General features: G+C 41.0%; 1 protein-coding gene across 1 annotated transcript; it reads right to left on the bottom strand.

The window, feature by feature from the left end:
* Window positions 1–34: 34 nt before the first annotated feature.
* On the bottom strand, window positions 35–23,301 carry kdm7aa (lysine (K)-specific demethylase 7Aa). The gene is given in 19 exon segments (XM_041977358.1): window positions 35–2,311; window positions 2,905–2,935; window positions 2,937–3,249; window positions 3,339–3,499; window positions 3,739–3,833; window positions 3,913–4,067; window positions 4,240–4,367; window positions 4,485–4,724; window positions 5,818–5,904; window positions 6,008–6,099; window positions 6,191–6,297; window positions 6,389–6,476; window positions 9,762–9,924; window positions 10,140–10,326; window positions 11,140–11,281; window positions 14,302–14,462; window positions 14,856–14,973; window positions 15,385–15,470; window positions 23,172–23,301. Coding segments are annotated over 19 exon segments (2,541 nt in total). The 5' UTR covers window positions 23,270–23,301; the 3' UTR covers window positions 35–2,222.

Genomic DNA, 23,301 nt, shown 5'->3' on the forward strand with positions numbered 1-23,301 from the left:
GAAAAATGTTCATTTTAACTTGACATAAGACCAGTTAATTACATTAGTTTTATTTACACGCAATTTTTAAAATGCAGAACCAAAAATGCAACGCATTAACAGTGTCACAGTTAGCCAGTGTTTGTATTTTTCAAATCATAAGCCATTTAAATCTGGAAGAAACATTGCAAGAACCAACACAACACAAATGCCAAGAGAGCTGCATATAAAGCAGAAGGGGGACAAAATCCTGTGCGATGAATACAGCTTATAACAAACCCTGCCTGCGGGTCAGTTCGTGTTTTTCGATGATGTGACATGCAAAGAGTTAAAGAGTTAAAAGTGTAGTGTAAGAGGAAAGGAGGAGATCAGTCTGGCAGTGTGATTAACACTAACCAGGCTGGTTCTTTGTGTTGGGATTATTTTAAATACCAAGACCGCACAGTTACTCACAGGTCAACCTGAGCACAGCTTTCCAAGTCTCATGCTGTTCCAAGAGTGGTCTTAAAGCTACATGGCAAGCAGTTCACCTGGTCCAAGTCAACACCAAGTCAACTTAATGGGGGTGTGTCATGATTAACACTGAGTTGAATGTGAGGAAAGGGGACTCCTGTTAGGTACAATGACTGGAAAAGCTAAAGCAGAGCATATCTGTACAACTAAAAACCTTGAAATATATATATATTTTTAAACTATGAAAACAAACCTCAGCATCTTGAATGCAAGAGGAGATTTGAGTGATGCCGAGAGCATCCTGTCTGCATCCATGATGTGGCTGGTGGTTTAATCGAAGGTTATGTCCATGGCATCGTTCCCTGAGAGTGAAAAACTGCGCACCCAGAGCAAAACGCACATTTGACATCAGCACTGGAATTAAAAGAAAACATAGAAGAAAACTCACGCGTCCCATTGACGTTCCTCATCAACTACTTTGGATCAACCACAGTGGCTCAGAATACTTTTTTTTTTGCTAAGTCATGACAAGTGGCACTAGCTGAAAACACTCATGTAGATATGAAAGCTGACTTTTTCCTTTAAAACCTACTCACACATAGCCCAACATCTCCGGCTACACGAGAACTGGAAACTAGAAGAGACGTGAATCAAAACAAGCTCTACTCAAACTGGGGAGGGAAAAGATTTGTGACAATAGAAGGTAATAAAAGGTTTGTAGGTAAACTGCTACTCAACAGCTGATAACAGGAACTCTAAAACATCAACATTTACAAAAGCATGTGTTAAAGATTTAAAAAACAAAACCCTATAAAGGAAAAATCCTCAGAAGAGTTGAGGCTTTATGGACAAAATATAATAAAATCACTTCTTTCAATTAATAAATACATCATTCAGAATCCATAAAAATGACATGAAAACATCACAGATAAAATGAGAAATAAATTAAACAGGATGTGAGTCATTTCAGAGCCACTCACATTTCCTACTGAAAACAAATTCACTGAGAGGCAGCACTTTGAGCAGCTTCCTTGTAGCTAATAAAACAGTGCAGGTCTGCAACCACCTTTCAGACTTCTCTGCAAACTGAAGGATGCACCCAAGTGCTGCCGGTCACTCTCCGCTCTCCTCAGAGTCTTTATTGCTGGTGTGATTGAGATAAGAAGTGGGGGAAAGTCGGGGAGGGAGAAGCATGAGTGGAGTAAATACAAAACAATTAGCACCATCTGAAATATCAGTTCACTACCTCCTCTTTCTTTTTTTTTCTTTTTTTTAGCACCACATTCCCTCTTCAGGCCTGGGGGGGGCATAGGAACAAGATCCAGCTGTGGATGCAGCTCAATTTCACCTGCAGATGAAGTGGAGGTTGTAGGAAGGGGGGGCACTCAGCAGAGAGGAAGTGTTAGTAGATGAGATGCAGAGATCTTGGAATCAGAAGCAGATGATATCTTGGAAGGTGTCCTTTAATCTCCTTTGTCCATCTGAATGCTGCCAGAAGCGCTCGTCTCCTCCGCTTCTCGATGCTCCTTTTTTTTTGTTCTTAGTGTGCTTGAGGTGAAGTCGTGCACTTGCTTATTTCAAATCCAATACCCTGTCTCCTAAGCATGCACAGTGAGCGTTTTAAGTGTCGAGATTTGTTCAGTTATAGTCGTTTTCGGGCAGTGTTCCTTTTTTTTTTTATTCTCACCCCCATCTCTACAGCACAAATGTGTCCAATACCAGATACACAGTTGTCCTTTTCTTCAAGTAAACACCCCAAAATCCTAATTTCTTCTGTAATGTTTGAGGTGTTACACAAAGACGCGACTTTGTCTGTTGAGTTTCAGGATCTTGCCCAGTCTTTGTTTGGCTGTAGCCATTCCTTTTTTGGGCCGTTTGCCTGAAAAATGGAAGAAGAAAAAGATAACATGTTGATGGAGCTCAATCAGCAGAATATTAGGACAAAATTAAACATAGAAATTTGGTTTATTTTAAGGTTTACTTGTACTGAAGTCTGTAAGGTGTTTTAAAGATATCTTCCAGGCAGGTGTGAGACACAAAAAGCTTTAAAAGTCAGACTGAGTTTTGAAAAACCCACCATCTATAAATACACACACATTTTGTTCCTCATGTTTCAGTGAACCAAGTAAGGTGGCCAGACACCGTTTAATTAGAATTAAAGATAATTCAATAATAAAACAATAATTGAGAGTATTTCCCAAAAATTAATACTTTAGTAAAAATAAAAAACTAATTATGATACAACAAAAAAAATTCTATATAAGCAATAAATAAAACAATAAAATAAAAACAAAAAAAAAAGTTTTTGAAATACATAAAAATTGAACCAAAACTAAAAAATAATGAAATAAAATAAAACACAAAAAAATTTAACTAATTAAAATGAAATAAATAGAACAAAACATGAAGCAAAGCAGAAAGAAAATAAAAATAAAGAGCAAATGAATCTGGAAACATCTAGAATTTCCAAACCTTTTGTGGCCTGATTGCTGATAGGGGGGGGGGTTGGGGGCGTGCCTCTTGGAGGGGTGTAGTGGGGGAGACATGGATGGGTCACAGTACTGGTAGTCCGTCTCTGGGCTGGGAAGCCCCTGATTGTCCCAGGCCTCGCTGCTGCTGTTACCCTGGCTATCCATCGGGCTCTTGCCCCCCTGCAACCGGAGCTGATGCTTTGTGGCTTCCTGTGGTGAGCACTGGCTGGACCACCAGGGCTCCTGGGGAGAGGCTCCCTTCTCTGGGTTGGAGGAGCACAGCAGACCAGCCATTGTCAGCATCCCTTGAATGGCCTCTTCTGTGCTGGGTGAGGTAGGACGTTCTCTGTAGATGCAGCAAAGACAATCAGTAATGCAGACTTCATCAGGGATACCTGAGGAGACCAGTTCAGCATCTTAGCATGGTCTTCTCACCGTTTGAGTGGTTTGTGCTTGTGCCTGAGTTTCTGGCCAAACTGGTCCAGCTCTATGGTGTGCCCTGAGCCTGTCTGCTCAGATGAGCCCCCCTCCTCTTCATCCTCCTGGGAACTCTCTGAATCCTCATCAGAAGAGGAGGACGACGAAGATACTTTATGCTAGATTGACAGAAACGTTTTAAAAAAGGATCTATCAGTAATCCCAGCACGAACAAGCAAGCAGATGGTCGCTTAGCAGGATAAAATGTGCATCATTATGTTCGCTATGTATTCACAAGATTACTTTTCAACTAAAGTTTGGGGCTAATTGTGTCCTCAGTGGTCTGTGTATTGAGTTTTTTGTACTTGTATATCAGATTAGACCTTTCCTTCCTGAAATAAATCCTCTTAGTGTTTACCTCTGTGGCAGAGTCGCTGTCCGACTCCCCGTCTGACACACTGGAGTGTCCTGAGACTTCTTCCCTGAGTTCAGCCTTCACCCTCTCCAGACCCCCTGGGAAACAGAGTAAGTCACCAACTACAGGTCTTTATGATACCCACACACAGCTACAGTTGAAAACATGGCTACTTACTGAGGAGTGTGGGTTTCTCAGCTGTGCTGTGCTGGTCTCGACAGTCCTGCGTCCTCTCCGACTTCACATCCACACAACTCTTTGGTGGACTTTGGCCGACAGACAACCACTCGCCCTCTGTCTTTACAGGGCTGCTTCCGGGCTTCCTTAAATCTCTACACACACACAGTTTTGACTGGCGGTTACATTTTTCCACATAATTCAGGATTTAAAATCACAACTCAAAGGTTTACGTCTGTGAGTGAATATTTAGCTCCACTTGAACTGTGAAGGAACTTCAAACTGAGCGGTGGAGCGCTGCAGGGTCGATGAAGAGTCTTGTCTCACCTGATGATTCGTCCGTTGACCAGCATGAGTCGTAGGTGGTTGTCCTCTAATGACTCTGCAGCTGCTGCTGCTGATGCAGTCGACACCTTGTTGAGTTTCCCATGAACCTTGGCACAAAACGCCGGATCCTGGTGGTACAGGATCAGAGCCAGTAATTAAAGCCTTTTTAAGGAAAGTCTGGTATAACAGCAGTAAACACTGATAAAACATAAAAGAAAGAAAATAGTTTGTTTCTTGATGCTCACCTCCTCCAGAGGTCCCACCTCCAGCCTCTTCAGCACCTCCCTGGTGTGCTGCTCCAAGATGTCCAGGTTGGAGGGCACCAGCTGCTGCTGCTGCTCCCTCAGCCGTCTGGCAGCCCGCCGAGCCCGCCGTGCCTGGCACAGCCGCTCCAGCGCGGAGCGAGTGGCCGGGCAGCCGTTCGATCCCGACGGTATTCCACATCCCTGAGATTTTACTGGCTTGCTACCACTTCCTGGTTCCTCCTACAGAGTAAATGTACAGGAGATCATTTCAAGTCCAAAGTTACAGTCCGTTCATAGACTGATTTCAATTTTTTCTTTTATTAAAATAATTTTTATTGTGCAGCTTTCTATTTGAATATTTTATCAAGTTGCCAAGGAACCAGATATCAGTTTCCGTCCCGTTTACAGAAACTAAGCATCGACACTTTGATATCTGCCAGTCAAAAAAACCTGATTCAATACTTTCAATATGAATATTCAGCTAAAACCTGCTGTTTGTGTTTGAGCTTCTGGAAATAAAATCTAAGGAGAAAACCAGCTCCGGTTTCTTCCATGTCTTCCATGTCACATGATTCTAGCAGCCTATCAGACGTCACGATGATGGTGCGCTTTCATATTTTACTGGTTTCATGCTGGTTCTTGAGCACTCTGTTCTTTCTGTTTAAGAAATGCAAAACATTTTTATTTAATTCTAATTCCTTTATTATTTTTTAAAATTTTGTATTTAATTTACTCAGATATATTTTATTACAATTTCATAAATACCGTATTTGTTCATAAATTTTATTCATATTTCATATCCTTGCAATAAAAATATTGATCCACGTTATGAAATTGTGCAATTTTACTTTAACTGTCTGCTCTACCGTTTGATATATGCAATTTTTCCAGTGACTATAATGGCTCTTATTAAAAACATGAGGAAGTAAACCTGCCTCTGCCATCTCTAATACTTGGTTTGTGTATGTAAAACCAAAAGTTTGTGTTTGTTGTCTCATTACTGTTGCAGGTTTTGACAGTTAAACTATATTATTACCGGTTATCTCAACCGCTCGTTGACATTGATTCTTATTATCATGTCATTATTATCAAAAGGATAAACAAAAAATGCAAAGAGACAATTTTCTTTTGCTTTTTTCTTAGTACGAACTTTAAAAAGGTAAAGAGGCAAAAAGTATCTATTAAATTTGGATGAAAAAGTACCATAAACTAAAGGCATTGTATTGAAATCTTCTATTCTTAACAAAAAATAAGAGAATCGGCTCGGTTATGAGAAAACCTGATGTTTCTTTTAGTTGCATCTAAGGTTTAACAGTCCTCAGTCCTTCCTTACCTCCAGGTAGCGGATTTCCTTGGTCAGCTCTTTAATAAGATGATTAGGCCTGATGTTGTCAGGTACCTCACTAGTGGGCTCAGCCATCTGCAAAGGAGGGTCTGTTGTTAGCTGCTGATGTACATCCAGCAGGTAAGAAATGCAGCAGGGTAAAGATAACCATGCAGGCTCAGGTGAGGGTATAACTCACCTCTCTTTTTAACCAAGTTCTCAGTGCACTGATTAAAGCCTTGACTCCGTCCACTATGTAGGTTGGTGGTGGACAGTTGTCCTCGCGTAGCTCTGAGAAGATAAAAATATAAAATGGCCAAGCTTTAAGCCAGAGGACGACACACAGGAGAATTAGGAGACTTTGAGATAATTAAACTCTCACCTTTTAGCATTTCCAGGAGGTTCTTGGCCACGTACCAACAGATGGCCTCGAAGTATGGAAACTTGAAGAGGTCTGGGGTTTTCAGACGACGCTCCATTTCATAACACCTGCATATTAAAAGCAAGCGAGTTGGTGATGATTGAACAGAGATGGTGGAATTAACTGAGTAATTTATTCAGGACACAAGAGGCTGTTTACCTGAGCTGCATGCCAATATTGAGGTTGTGAAGGAAGTTTCCTCCAAACGCCATGCAATCCTGAGAGGTGAGAACACCGTGGATCCAGCCTGCAGAGGGCAGCAAAGCACACGGGTTTACAGCTTGTTCACTTACCTCCGTTATAAAGTCCTCACACCCAGACACACACATCACAAACAAATGCAACTTGGTCAAATACCCGCTAGTCACATTTCCCTGCATCAACAAATATTCATTTTAGACTAAACAGACACAAGATCAACGTGTTTGTACAAAATTAAATGAAAGGGTATTTTTTTCTTGATTATTTATTTGTTTATTCATTTTTAAATAATAATTATTAATATTATTAAATTTATTTTAATTATTTTTTTATTTAATTGAAAATAATTTAATAATAATTAAAAAATAATAATATTAATTTTAAAAATCTACAGTTGGATTTAGCAAGAGATAAAATAGTCTGTTAAAATAATGGATCCCAGCAGAGAAAAACTTCTGATTCAACACACAGTGAGAGAAAGCAGAGTCGGGTGGGGGGGTGTAAGGCTGATAGACAAGCCTGATAATGCCCTGGTTGACTGACCTACTGTGCTCTCTGACCCCCACTTAATTCCCACCTCTCTACACCCTTTCTGCCAAAAAGCTCTCCTTCACAAAGCTGTGTGAGCCTGCTGAGAAGCCATGGCTGGAAGACTGATTGAAGATGTCCAGCAGTTGACGGGCTGAACTGGGCTTTGTCTGTCTGGGAGCAGTGGGAGGGGAGCAAAGGAATTCCATCGGCTTAAAAAGTCCATTGAGAGACTGATGGATGAATAATCCTGAGACTGGACACATTAGTTACACTTGAGTGAATGAGGAGCTTGTCATATTCAGTTAGTGACATGACACAAACATCTTTTTACCATCTTAAAACAACTTGTAATTAACACCGCTGCTGTTTGGAGGAGAATAAAATCAGCTTTTATGGTGTTACTTAAAAACACTGATTCGCTTCAGTTATCCATTGAAATTATGATTTCTCTGAAATAAATTCCCTCTCTGTTATTATATCCTGGCAATGTTAGAGGACCCTGAAGATGCCTGTATTTTCCGGGCACCAACCACGCAAGGCACGATTATTTAAACCAACAAATGCACGTGAGAAAAAAACCAAAACAAAACCAAATGTCAGCAAAGTGCAAAACATTTAGCCAGACACCAGCTACAATTACATAACACGAGTGACACAAACAGCTGAGTGTGTGAAACTGAGCTCCGACAGCACGGCCCGTCATCCAGGACTCTGGGTGTTTTTACACACAACTTGTTTGTTGTACTGCGTGGCTGCTGGTTAGTGCAGCTTGCTGGTAGAGATGTCAATCATTTAATAGTGCGCTAACCAAAAACCAGACTGAGGTTCTGTGAAAAAGTGTGTGTCCAGAGTGTGAGATTTTAAAGCGATGTAATAAAAGCAGGGCCATAAAAGTTAAGACAATCTGCGTTGGCTAATTCATTAATGAGGCCATTAAACAAAAAATGCAGCAACATGATGCAGGAAGGCCAGACATCGTACCTGATGACCCGTGCAGGCTTATGTAAAAACACAGCAAGCAGATCTCACATTAGGTCGACTTGAGCAGATAATTATGTTAAATTTAGCTCATTTAAAACGTTTGTGTTATTATTGTATCTGAACAGAAAAATCTCTACAGGGTCCGTGAATTTTCAGGCATCACTTTTCAGCAGCTACTTAGTTTAGCCTCTTCTGTACTTTATCCAGATGTTAGCACTATTTCCAGATGTAAGAACTTATCTGACATTGAAAATCTCCAGCAGCACATTTGTAAAAGGGCGACTGCAGAGATCATGGGTGAAAAAGGCTTCTGTAATATTGATCTGTCCTTCACCATGGTAAATACGGTTAACATGCAGGCTGACAGCATAATAAAGTTACACAGTGTTCCAGATTGTTTTTGCTAGTTTCGCCTAAATAATATGACTTAAAAAAAGTTTTACATTATATACTAATCTGGATTCTATTGGGAAAAAAAAACTTAGAAAACTCAGATCTTTCTTTTAAGGATGCTCAACTGGTTCTCAGTAGGGTTGAGGTCAGCAATGATGGTGGCCACATGAGTTTTCTGCCCTTATAACTCCAATGATCCTGCTGGTGTTTCTGCACGATGGGATGCAGCGTCGTCTTTACTGCAGAAAGAACTTTCTTCCTTTTATACCACAGCAGGAAATGACCAGTAAAAAACTGAATGTAGTGTAGCAGAGGCTACCCTAAAGAAGTGGTTCCCAACCTGGAGTTAAAGAGCACAGGAGGTCCCTGAGGCTTTGAACATTAGAGCCATTGTGATTAATGTCCACAAATTGTCCCTATTTTACTGAATTAAAGTAAGGCTGTATGTTCATTTAACTTTGGCTTTATCAAAGGACAAGACTCAACCAGAATACATTATTTAGGGTGATAATCACACTTTTGAAAGCCTAAAACCAGCATGGTTTCAGCACATGTTGGAGCAGGGGGTCTATTTTAGTATATGTATGAAGGGGGTCCCCGAGGAAAAAAGGCTGGGAACCACTGCCCTAAAGGGTCCTGCCATCTCATTCCAGCCCAGAACATCACTCCACCACAATGATGGCCATCCACCAACCATCCAGTCCTCCATCCGTGTGCACCATCCAGTAGCACAGTATTCATCAGTGAGTAAAACGGTTCGTTTCCGAGTCCACTGCAAACATTTCTCTTTGTGATCATTGGTTAAGGAAGGCTGAAATACAGCTTAATGCACAACTGCAGCCTGTGGAGTATCCTGCATGGAGAAGCTCACCTGCAGCTTCAGACACCTGCTGCTGCTCATCAGTGGCTTTAAATTAGCTGCTGATGGCAACTTTCCTTTATCTGTCTTTGTCTGAACAAACCTGTTTGCTCTCTAAATCACAGACATTAATTCTTAAAAAGTACAGCAATCTCACTTAGGTTTTCCAAAAAAGGCCAATATTTTCATTCCTTTCAAGATATTTCACACTTTTCATCTGCAGAAAGATCTTTTTCCCCAGACTGCATGGAAACTGACTTAATGTGGAACAACCTCCTTCAGTGGTTTCCCTAAAGATCAAACCTGTCTGAGATTTCCATCACTGATCAAAACAGAGAAATACACGATAAACTTAAACCCAAATATTTCATAAACTGAATCCAACACGAAGAATCATCTGTTTTAGAAAACATAATATACACATAACTAATAAAGTGCAGGTGACTCGACATCTCGTGGTGAAATGTTGACGCTGGTCTGTGTAAAATCACCGGTGAGGTAACAGTCACTCTATAAAACTTCACGCTTATTGATCTTTATATAAATCTAACACAGGAGGAAACAGACCTGTAGGGATGAGCAGGGTGGTTCCTTGGGATACAACACACTTGTAGCACTTGTCCACTTTGTCCCCAAAGAACACTTCACTCTGATTGGGCGAGGAGCTCCATGCCTCATATAGTGCAAGGTTGGTGGAAGTGGGTTTGATCAAATAGAAGATCTTCTCGCCCTGTAAACCCAGAAAGATGTTAGCATTGCTCCTTCTGGTGTGTCGTGTACACACCCACCATACCCTGATCTGAAATTAATGTTAGCTACAGTTAGGACATGTGTGAAGGTGAGATCAGGATCATAACACTGCAGCCTGATGAGTGTCAGGACAGCTTGGTCTTGCACAAAACAGTTAATCAACCCCTGTCAGCTCTTGTTAATGAACACACTTACCCAGAGAACATGATACCAGACGGAGGTGCCTCCGAAGTCTATGTGGAAATCTGTGTAGCTGTCTTTAACCCCCATAAGGCAGTACTTCTGAACAAAGGGCTTTGGGAAGAATGAGTCGTCTGGCCAGTAGTTCTCCACCCAAGACATCTTCCGAGCCACAACGGGAACCTCCACCAACTCTGCCATCCTGGGTGGTTCAAGAGGAGCAACATGTGAAAACATATTAGATTATACTGCATAGTAAATACTGGTATCACAATCCAGTGTCCCAGATGTAGCCCAACAACTAATCACTCCAAGACACTCAGGTGTTGCTTAACGGAAAACAGACTAACATTTTTTTCTTGCCATATAACCCTTACAACTCCAATTATTTGTTATTTCTGGTCTGCCAGTTTTTTTTTATGTAAAACTGCACGTAGACATTGCAGACATTATTTTCTCAGGAAAGCCTCAGTTGTCAGATTATGAGGCTAAAATTATGTGAAGTTACCATTTTACACTGTAATTTTTTCTTCCTTTCAGGCACAACTAGAACTTTCTGATCACTTGTTGATCTTTGGCTCCTCCTAAGCGGACATTACACAACATTTTGCAGCTGGATTGTAAACCTCCTGGACGGGATATAGATGCCTGGAAAACTTCCGAAGATCACCTAAAGGGTAGCTATCCATCACAACTTACCCCACGGTGTTACACACCATTGTTCCTGAGAAAGTTTGAGTTAATGATGCAAGTGATTGCGCCCGGGAATGCCAGCGATCTAGCTGCGTTTTAAGGGTTAATCACTTCAACTTTCCTTTTAACCATCTACAGAAAGGAATTTAGTTGTAAATAAATGCTGCCTTTATATAATAAACCTTGCAGCTTATGGTCAATTTGAGGTCCATGAACATTGTGAAAGACTTTCTTCCAGCAACTAGTGAGGCTGGAAACATCATGCATGCTTACAGAAGCTCTTCTTTTGCCTGCAGAGTTAAGAAGCTGCATCATATCTTACTTGGTGTCAGAGAACTCCAGGCTGATGAGGTTGAGGACTTTGGGTCGATGGGGCTTGGTGAAATACTTGATGAACTCACTGAGCTTCATCTTGCTGTCCGCCTGTCGTGCCACATCTATCACGTCAATGACTTTATCACCACCTACATGACAGCAAAGTGAGCTTGAGTTTGTGCTGCATCAGAAGAAAAGTTCTGTACTCCCCGAGTCCCGAATGAAAAATATTAAGCTTTTTAATTGGCTGTTGAGTGGTGAAGGGTTCACAGGTCAGCGGCTTGCTGGCATCTCCATGTGCTTTAAGAGATCAAGCCCTGAGGGAAACTGGCATCAGTATGGCGACATGAGGAGGGGGCTGAAGGGGATGCAAGCAAGGTAATCTGTCAATCTGTCCAGACCACCAGTCCCTGAGGAGGAGGAGTGGGTGGAGGTGAGAGGCCTGCTGGGTTTATTGCCAATGTGTGCGTGGGAAACCTCCGGTATATAGTGAAATACTCGTATAAAAAAAGCTGCATGTGTGTGTTTAACTATAAGAGATATAAAAGAGAAAAAAAGAAGCCAAAACAGAGGCTTGGTTGAAATGTGGGACGCTACAAACTCACACGGGGGACACATTAGCTGCAAGTAGGACTGAAGTGCAGCTGGTTGTTGTATTTTCTCAACACCCCTCCCACACACCTTTTTTATTACCCCCTCTTTCTCTAAGACACACAAACATGCAGTTGCACACACACACACCTCTGACGACCCAGCTGGCCAGCGTCTGATGACAGAGAACAGCTGGAGTGAAGGCAGTCTGCCACACAGTGAGAAACAAAGCTGCTAGGAAACGCTGCAACACCGAGCTCAAACAGCTTCACAAACCCCACGGAACGAGAGGAACCTTTTAGAAATAACCACGAGGACGATTCAAATGCTTCCTCATGTCCTAGCATAACCCCAGAGACAGATCACCCCACTGTTAGACACCTTTTAAGGTTAATTGTTGGACATGTGTCTTTATCAACATGTATGAATAAAACACTCTTGCTGCTCTAAGTAACACCAGTAAAAAAGATCATTTTCTCAGTCAACACCTATAAGCAGCAACACTGTTAAAATGTCTCACTTAACAGTGGAAACAATGGGCCTCATTCACCAACATCTTCCTACAAAACTTCGTAGATTCGTTGAGTTCTACTTAATCCGTCCGCCAGATTCACCAATGTGTTCGTAGACAAAGAAATTGTTTGCATCTTTCCTCTTAACTTAACTTAAAAGGGCGTACCAGCTGGCCTTACTTTACATGTAAAAGCCCGAAAATGCCCATAACAGGTCATGAGACTGACAGGTGTGTGCAGAGACAGAGACGAGGAAAAACACATCCAACCGCATCCAGCATCCTTTTAAGATGCAGTGATGATGAAGCAGGTGGTGGATCTGATGAAATAAAGCCTCCAGGTGAGTCTGAAAGTTGGCCAGTGGTGCTATTAACTATTTTTGGAGGATGTTCTTGAGGTCTATTGTACTGATGGTTTTAGGAAGACCAGCAACAGAATTTAAACCATCTTGACAGCGATTTGTTGAATGAATCAAATGAATGAAAGATCGTTTAATTTTTCCACTGAGGGAAATTCTAAATTTAGGACACCATCTGAAATATCTTGCTATTTATTTAAAAATAACAAAATGCTTTGTAAATGACCTAGAGCTACATTACTGTAATTTATTACTGTATTTTAATGAACTGAACAACAGAAAACAAAAATACAAACATGTTAAATGTTCATAAGAATTCTCCTGACTGTGTGATACACACATTTTTCATGAACACAACAATGTTCATTAAAAGTAGGACTTAAAAACAAATCTGTAAGAATGGTTGGTGAATGAGGCCCATTGTTATATTACGACCTCCCTATGAAGATATACTATATATGGCCCTGAATCAGTAGGATTATTATGGTGAATAGAAAGATTGTTTTATAACTGATAGCTGTGCAACACGATTTTAGAAACAAGTCAATGCAAATTTTTCAGACTGCACGTTAAAAAAGTAATTTCACATGTATTTTACCTACAGGTGTCTGTTAATAATAATAATAATAATAACAATAATAATAATAATAATAATAATAATAATAAGAAGAAGAAGAATAAGAATAATAAGAATAAGAAGACAAACAAACATCCAATATTTCCACAAACACACTCATCAAACCCATGTACATGCTGCTGCACGCAAATCTACACAAGGTTTTACATTTATAGTGTATTATATTGAAGCACATCTGATTTCACGCCTAAATATCAAAATACTTTTCTGTACACACAAGAAGGTTAAATGTTTTGCAGGAAGAATTCTTAACACAGAACAGATCTATCTTTTTAGACTTATCCACGGTAAACTTTAAACTGTGTTTCTCTTCACTAAACGTACATTCAAATCAACAAAATCACCAAACATCCTAACGAAATCTCAACCTTTATTAAGAACCACATTTAAAAAACAAAGCTATGCTTGGTGCTGCATTTACAGACCCTCCAACATCCGACTTCCAGAACACTGGTGTCGATCTTTGACCACACACCGAGTTTACTGCACAAATACTCAGAGAGGCTGCACAGGACATCAGCGTCTATTCCAGTTGTCCTATTGTCTTCCAACTGTAGGAAATGCAACCTGACACTCAGCTGCTGGTCACAACACCTGTGCTTTGGCTTAATGCTCAATAGGGCATGGGAGCAGAAGATAAAATGAGGAAGGGAGTCTGTAATCTGAACTTAATGATAAAAACACCAGTGGGTTTGGTAATGGGCTTGTAATAGGAGCTGGGAAGTGGCAGGCTGTTTCAGGAAAGGAAGCGTAGTGGTCATTGAGAGGGCAGTGAAAGCTTAGCCGTCACTCATTTAGACCTTATTCAGCCATCGCCTGATGCCTGATAAGTGGGTTAAAACCCCATGAACCTGGAAGCCTGTTCATATTGGCACACAGATGGCGCCTGCTCAGCGATGACCATTTAGCTGGCTGGCGTTGGGTCATTTCATTAGCTTTTAAGCAGACTGTAGCTACTGTGGACTTCGATCACAGAGGCCACGTCGTTCCCAAAGGAAAGACACTAATGTGCTGCTGGAAATGTGACTTTTCAGCCCAGATTAGTGTGTGTTTAGGATGAAGTTTTCTTACCCACATACTGCTCCACATCTTTGACAGAGAAAGTAGGAGGTGGTAGCTTCAGGCCCAGGCCCTCCATCTCGGTGATTGCTATCGGGTAGTTAAATCCATGTCTCTCCAAATACCTGGTAGTCACATGTTCACCCTTCATCCGAATCAGAATCTCCTCAGCACTGCAAACAACACCATTACAAGTTCAGCAAATAAGCATTTTACAGATGGTTTGCTTTAAAAACAATAGAAACAATAATAGAAATGAATATTTTTAAGGTGCTGAAAGCAAACAAAAAATGACCTTAGTGAGATTTAGATTAAACAAATTCAGATCATGAGGTGAACTTATGCTTGCACCACTTGTGAGTTTGATTCAACTGATTTCTCACAAGTATGCAAAGTAAACCGTCTTATTTAGGCCTGCCTTCATCAAATCCATCCAGCTCTAAAAGACCTTAAACTCCATTTGGGTTTTAGACAAATAACTCTTCTTCAGGTTATTTGGGAAAACACTTTACTGGTAAGATGTTTGCAGGTTGGATTGACTTGATGCCAGTGATGGCAATACCTACCTGGGGAAGGTTCTGTCCTGGAGCTGCTTGATAAACACCGAGGTGCCGGCCTGCACCGGTTTCTCTCCATCATCTGGCTCAGTGTAGTCGTGTCTGTGCCAGTTGTTGCGCTTTTTCACTAAAAGAAGAAAAAATGTTTGAGTTTGTCTGGGTTCCCATTCTCACTCATTCCCATTTTTGCACATATTCCCCCAAGAAATATGTTAAATTATGCAGATTGCATTTACTTTTCATAGGGACATTAATTCACTACTTAACCCCCTGTGCAAGGAGAAAGAGGGGCTGGTCCAATCAAAATGGAGCGTTAACACCACCATTAGATTAGCCTGTTAATGTCCACCCTGAGGGCCGTCGAAGGTTAACCCCCCACTAAACTATGACAAAAAGAAAAAGACTAACATGCAGCGAGAGGCTTTTTCCCCAGGACCAGTCCAAGGTCTGGAGGGAAAAGTCCAGAGGTGGTAGGCAGTTAAACCAGTAGGTTATGTTAGGACTGAGGGAAGGAGGCAAAGCAGAGAGCATTACTCACTCAGGGAGGGTCCGTTTTTGACATCACAGTTGGGACAGTGGTAAACATCGATATCCACAGCATGATGCTCTTCTACCTGTACGCAGCTAAAAATGGACATGAGGTAAAGTTAAATAGAGTCACCCAGACAGAGTCACTTGATGAGGAAAATAAATAATCCGAACATTAGGACCCTTTACAATCTCTCTTATGTTCTTCCAGATTACGTGTTCATATTTTTATAACAATGTTGCTGGACAGGAAAGAGGGTCACAGACGGAGGAGGTGACCTACAGCAAAGAGTTTAGGACGGGATTTGAACCTGCGCCAGCTGCTTTGAGGAGCTGTAGTTTCTGTATATAAACCAGCTGATTTTAGTGCTATAAATGTCCTTTTTTTAAAAAAAAAAAACAAAACAAAACTTTTTGTACTTTATTTCTAACTTATATTTCAAACAAAAAAGTTAAACTTTTACAGCATTTCACCAGGATATTTACCACATTAACACCCATAATACACATTAATAATAAATCAGTTAAAACCCAACCATAATAAATAATAAACAACATACACTGTTTTCAATAACTCTTTGTTTCATATCTTTGTAATCATATATATATATTCCCACCACAGAAATCATAGGGCCCCTATAACACCAGATTACAGCTGACACTTAAAAACAAATAGCTAAATAAGTTTGAGGGGAAGTCTGATACCATTAAAAACATTATCCACAGCATCAAAGTAATTTTAGTGGGATATCATGGGCAGAATACAAATTCTGTCAAATAAGTTGTGTGACAGGTTTCAGATAAACAAGCTCAGTAAATTCAATGCACAGTTTGAGTTTTAAAAATGTTCTTTATCCATTACAATTTATCAAGAAATGTTCAAAAGCTGCACAAAGGCAGCATTACCCTAACCCTACCTGAAGCTTTGGAAGAAAGTTGTAAGAAACCTAAAGCATGATGATGGAGTTATGATTCAGTCAACTAGATCCCCCCAACCCCCCAAAAAAGTTCAATCAGGCAGCTGTGTCAGTAAATATAATATTAAAAGAGAAAGTACTGATTAAGCAGCAGAAGTGCCACCCACACAGCTAGCCCTGACTATCCTACATCAGCCAGACCACAAGCATGCATTCCTCTGCTGCATACCAGAGACCCATTCCAGAGCAGCATGGGATGAACAGCAACTGAGTTTAGATTGTGGACAACTTAGGCAACGTGCAGAGTGTTATGATTCCACTGCTTCTCATACAACTGAGGCTAATTAAACTAATTAAAAACAAAACACTTAGCATCTCAACACTAAGGGGAGCCAGCCCAATGACTGCAGTAAGAATCTAAACAAACCTGCAAGAACAGTGATTTAAAACCTTCCCCTTAAAGACCAAAATCATCTCCATCTCTCAGGCTGAGCTGATTAAGTCTTCAACATGGTGAAATGTGTTGTAAACATGTTTTTGTTTATATACCTCTTCTTTTAATAGGTGAAAGTGTGCAGGAGGGAGGAGGCTGACCACAGCTTGCTATCAGCTTTGATCTAACAGGAACTCCAGAAATGTTAAAGGAAATAAAACCAAGAGCCATTAACTCATCAGGAAGTGGTGAGCTTGTGTGAATGCAGGCCCGACTCACTCTGCTGCACCAACAGCATGACAGCAGCAGCTCCCTTCCTCATGCAAACAGCTTCACTTGTCTGCTAAACATGACTGTAAAGAAGACAAACAAAAATAAACCCGTCATGGGCCATAACATGCACTTAGTCTCCCCAATCATTCTGAATAAAAACATTAGCTGGCAGAGTATCTGGTCTCCCTTTAACCCTTCAAACTCCAATCCTTTTTTTTTCTTTTCTGTCAACATCCAGACATACGTTTTCCAGAACAGCCTCAGCTGTCAGGTTATGAGGCTAAAATGATGTAAAATGAATGTATGAATAGATATAGCAGCATAAAGGCCAACCAGAAGAAAAAAGCAGAATTTATTACTAGCAGAACTTTGTAGAAATAACACACAGATCAACAGTGACCAAGCCTTTTCAATGGCATTGAAACAAACACACAACAGAAACTACTTACATATTTTCACTTTTTCTTCCAGCAGTTTTTTTTGCCATTTAGTTAGTTATGCTACTATTTACCTACTATCCTCATAAAACCAACTCAGCTGGTAATCGGTGCCACAATGCATCAAAAATGCCTTCTTGACTATCCCAGCCTTAGAGGAGCATTATTTTTCCTTCTTTTCAGACAGACATAGAATCTTGAGCTCACTTGTTGGTTTTTGGCTGCTCCTGATTGGACATAAACGTAAGCCAGGTGATTGGTTTGACAGGAAGTGGCTTCATCATCATTTCCAGGTCAAATTAGAGCGCTCTTTACAACACATTAGTGGTGGTGATCTTTTGATTATTATGAAAATGTGATAAATAATGCTGTTATCATGGATCACTCATTGTGGATTTACCATACAAAGGCTCTGAATAAACATTACATTTTGTGGATTGTAAACCTCCTGGTGGGGGTATAAATGCCTGGAAAAGTAGACTTAAACCAGGGGTGTCGAACTGCGTCCCTCAAGAGCCACTATCTGCAGGTTTTAGTCGTTTCCTTGCTCCAACACACCTGAATCAAATCAAATGGATCCAACATCTTCTTGTCAACGTCTTCACAATGACCCATTAATTTCAGTCATGTGCATTGGAGTGGGGAAACAACTAAAACCTGCAGGATAGTGGCTACTGAGGACTGCAGTTTGACATCCCTGACCTAAAGGGTAAACTTACTGATCACAATTTACCCCACAGAGTTACACACTACCGTTGCTGAGAAACTGCTGACAACATAAGCATGTCACAATCTAGTGTAGATTTAAGGGTTAAGAAATCCAATCCATGTCAGATTTATCTGTTTTTTGCCTGTAATTCATAAAATAAAAAAAGTTAAAGAACTCCTGCTCTTGCACATGAGAAAGCGGATGTTCAACAATAACGCTGTAGAGCACTTGGCTGCAACACCAAACCGAGCTCATGTATCAGGAATCTTTGTTCAAACATGTGGTTGTTTGCTGAGGGAAAGCATGAGTCACAGCTCTGCACTGCCACCGGATTCACTGTGAACTGCAAGGGAAGCGAACACTCAGCCGAGGTCACCCTCATGTCCTCATCTCATCTGGTACTTTCCTTTATGCAACACCAGAGTGGGAAACAAGGGCACTGTGCCACAAATGTCAACCTGACTCAGCGTATGTGTCACCTGTAACCGTTACTACTTAACAAGGCAGCCAAGCTTGAGAAACTATGTTGAGACAAGTATGTGAAAAAGAGGGGAGGTCGCTCGGCTAAAAGAAAAAAACAGCCAAGTATTTCCTGCCTTGCTCGGGCTTGATGATGCATTGCATCACTGCAAAGCTGCAAGTGTGCAAGCAGAGCGAACCTCACTCGCTTGGAAAGTAATCTGTGAGGATAAGATATGAAGCAACTGGACATAAATCAGCAAAACTTTTAACAACTTAGTTATCATGTTGCAGAAAAACTCAGTGTCCAGGCAACATGTCCCACAGATACATAAAACCTGGTCTTAACCCAACTACTGTTTTGCTCTGTGACAGCACTGCAGAGTACCAGGCCAAACATCTCTTCCTGAATGAGATGAGATGTGTGTACTTGGCTAAACCCCTCACCATCAACAGCCCCTCTCTTCACTTCCTCTCATCAAGGCCTCCTTCCTGTGTGACTGAGAGGGCTTATTCATTAGTCCATGCTCTGTGAGGGGTTCATTGTCCTCTGTGATCAGTGCAGAAACACAAAAGCTGGAGGCGGGCGTCACCATTATTTTAAGCTCTAAATAACTGCTCTGCATGGGGCGACGACACGCCTACATTAGAGAACTGGCAGCTCCCTAATGGATGGATGGCAGAGATGGAGATAGAGAGGATGTGAGAGCAGTTAAACACACCTGGCTATCTTTATCTACCCCAGAGGAACACCCGACTCCTCCGGTCCTCCTCCTAATGCCCTTAGCGCATGCTTACATAAACAGAGCAGGACTTGGACAGCAGTAAGAACCACTGAGGCTTAACTGACAGAGAAAGATTGGTCATTTTGGCCTTCTTGGTTAAATAATTTTAGCTAGCTAGCCATAAAAACAAAATAACCTCCCTGCAACGGCTACAGCTTGACGGAGTCAGCTGGTGTACAACAAAAGAGGATCACTTTGTTGTTTGTAGTAAGGGAGCCGTGGGGAGTTTTGACAACTTAATTGTTTCTGGAGCGGGTTGAACTGCCTTAGGGCTCGTGGTGCTGCAGCTCTGTTTTCACACGTCTTCAACATGGCTGTCCCCCAGTGCCCCTGCAAAACCCACAGTCATCCGTCTTGAGACCGCCTACTCTGAAACATACATAACCACAAACTGAACTCATCTAAAGGCTGAGTAGCTTCTACAAAAAATTCTCTTTCCATGTGTTCAGTCATTTTTCTGAATGTAACTAAAGAAAAAAATTGCAAAGCTCTAGCAGAGCTATCCGTTTAACAGTCTCACCAGTTTTCAGTTTAGTTGGATTTGACATGACAGAACATCATGTCTAAACCAATTTAACTGTAGTACAGAGCCATATCCTTCATTTCAAGATTAAAAGTGACTTAATCAATAAGACTCTTGACCCTTATTCAGCATTGATCAGGCCTAAAGTAATTCTGCTTCCCTGCCCCCAGGAGACAAGATTTCTAATGAATGTAAACACAGCTTTTAACAAGAACTCTGAGACTCCTCTTTAATTTGACTGGTAAACTAGACATCTATGAACTGAAATGTCTTAATTATTGACATAGGTGGTATTTCTTCTTCTTAAAAAAAAAGCAGCTCTTACTACTCATCCATCGGCTTAGGGTAAACACTAAAAAAGCCCTCATAGGGGCTATCCGTCTCTCTTTAGCGTGCTCACTCTGTCCGACATTGACAGATTGTGCATTGAACTTGGCTCTCTAAAGCTCCCATCAATCACTACTCCTGTCCCATCGTGCACCACTGGTCTATCATCACCCCCACTGTCCATGCCTAAATCAGACAATGGGGCAACTGGAGCGCCTGACATCGACGCTGTGATACTGACTTGACCTAATGACGATTTGCAACGCTTGCAAATCCAGTGTAGTGGTTACTTGGCATCCAAGGGCCACTGGAAATAATCCCTCCAGAGGGGTGGGTACTTCACTTAGTTGAGGTTCTCAATAGTAAACTGAGTTCAAATGAACATTTGTTATCTTAGCCACACAATGTAATAGCATGTTTTACTCCTTTGTGGAGGCTTTCAGGGCAATATTACCAAATCTGACAGCCAGAACACCCCCAAAGGGACAGAAAAATAAACCAAAAGGGTCAGAAGGTGAGTAACTGGATAGCATAGACTGAATGTTTCTTCTACAGATAATTGTTTTAATTTCTCCATGGCTTGTCTGTTTTTTTCCCCCCATTTAGCGATATAATAGTGGGAAATGAGGCTTGTCAGAGAAACAAATATGACACTGAATAATCCAATATATTAATAAGAATGACAAATGTCGCAACCCTCTTCCTACAGCAATCAAAACCACTTTGGGCACTGTCAGAGCAAGTATTTTAGTTCCAGACATGGACATATAGAATACCGTTCAAAAGTTTGGGGCCACTTTGCCATGGGATTCAATAGGGAAGTGACCCCAAACTTTTGAATGGTAGTGTATGTGTGTGTGCATGTGTGTGTACATAAAAAAGACAACCTTACCAAGCCAAATACAGTCCCTGCTTCCTAGTTGCTTCGCTGTTCACTGGTGTGAAACACAGAGTTCTGATTGTCTTAACTCACATAGTCAAAGTCCTGGCCTGTGTTGTGTATTGAGATTCTGAAAGATACAGGTGATGGAAAACAGGGCACTCTCCAGAAACAGACGCACCCAGAGAAAAACACCCCCGCACACAAACTCTGCCAGCGCTCTGACAAACAAGCATCAGGAGGCAGAGTTCCTCTCCTTTCTACCCCATCTGCGTGCCATCATCCACAGCCAGAGAATATCCCTTTCCTTCTGGCCAGCCTCGTGGGAAAGGGGGTGGAAATGTGGATGCTTTCTGAGGTCTGTGCGTTTCTGTTTATTAGTCATCAATGGGGGAAGCTCCAATGTTTGTTCCTTTTCTTGCTGGCACATGACACACAGCAAGTCTCTTCTGGCTCCGATAAGCCACAAATTCTGCCTGCCAAGTTTTTTGGCAGCAAGCTAAATGTGGTTACGCAATGGCTTCCGTCATTTCAACATGAGCAGAAACAGATTATTGTATTCATAAAATGTTGCTGTGGAGATGCACCCACACAGGCGGAATCAATGGACTGTCTAGGTCAAGCCTGGAAGAGAGGGGTGGTACTACAATAATAATAATAATAATAATAATAATAATAAAAACATTCCAGGTTCCCATGAAATATCAATTTATCAGAGTTACACAGACCCCTGTCTGTCGGAGACACTTGAGAAGTTTGCATTAAAGTGGTTCCTGATCCTCCTAAGCTTAAACCTGACCCTCTAATTTAAAAGTAGTTTCTGTTTAGTTAACTAGGTCATCTGGTCAGACTAAAACATCCCAGAGTCTTATCCTCAAAATGTCCAGCATTAGAGATGACCAAGTCTGACTGACGTGTGACAGTTTGGGAACTAACAAAACACCAAGGCTTACATTACACAATAATAAATTCTTGTTATGGTTTTGACAGCCAACACCCAAACTTCTCATGAATCATCAAGTATCTCAGACAGCATTACCCAACTTCAAATCAGTTTTAAAAATGAGAAAAGGAAAGTAGGACAAAAAGTTCTTCAGTGATATAAAGACGTGCCTGTGTAACACCTTTAAACAATCCCCCTGTCAACCACTAGGGGTCCCCTACCATGTGCCTCCTCTGCTTGAAAGAGGGATTTAAATTTCTCAAGCTGTCAATCAAAAGCCCAACCATAACAAGCTCCTTGTTCTCTGCCTTTCACCTCCCAATACAGAATCATTAAAAACATAGAAATAATAATAAAATTGCAAAATAATTTAAAACTTAAATAAAAAATTAATATTAAAACAACTTTGGTTTAATGAGGCAGCCATAACAAAAGCCAACAGAGGGAATTCAAACAAACCAAAGTTGTTTATAAAGGATTATATAATTAATTTTAAAATAAATACAAAACATTAGCTGAAGTTTTTTGTTGTTGTTTTTACAATGAATAATGTGACCTCGTGAGCCAGATTGCAAGCTTGGACTTCACACTGACAAACATATGACTGGTTTATCTGGCTCTTAAGCCATTAAATCACAGTGAAAACACTATCAAACTTATCTCTGATATGATTCTAAGGAAGAGTAAACATGCGGGCTTTGTGTGTCAAGATGACCCTGCTAAGCTTTTGATCTCTCGGGCTGACTGACACCGCTCTGCCTCCCTCACTGATTCGTATACGAGTAGCTACATAAAAACTACTTACTATTTGAGTCGATATCATTAACTAAATTACTATTTAAACAGACAGTTACTGGTTATATGTTTTGAACTGATTAGCAAAGACATTATTTACATTAAAAACGATTTATAAAGACACGAAACCCCACTTTCGCTTCTTTAGTCGTGTCAATAGACGGTTTAAAACCCCCGTCGCCCACCGCTAGCGTTAGCAAGCTAACTTAGCTACCAGTTAACACCGCTCGGAGAACCGTCGCTTTTCTTTAAGAAACAATCAGTGTTTGTCTCCCTCACTTAACCACACATTTTTAGGACATTCTAGCCCACGTACCTGCCGTGAAACCAGTCTTTACAGATGTCGCACTCGATCATAAACCGGCTCACATCGTAGGGCTGCCGGCAGACACAGTATAGCGGGGCCGCCGCCATCTTCCTACTGTCCCCAAACAACACAGGAATGA

Source organism: Melanotaenia boesemani, chromosome 23 (genome assembly GCF_017639745.1).
Source record: "Melanotaenia boesemani isolate fMelBoe1 chromosome 23, fMelBoe1.pri, whole genome shotgun sequence".
In the NCBI taxonomy this organism is placed as follows: Eukaryota; Metazoa; Chordata; class Actinopteri; order Atheriniformes; family Melanotaeniidae; genus Melanotaenia; species Melanotaenia boesemani.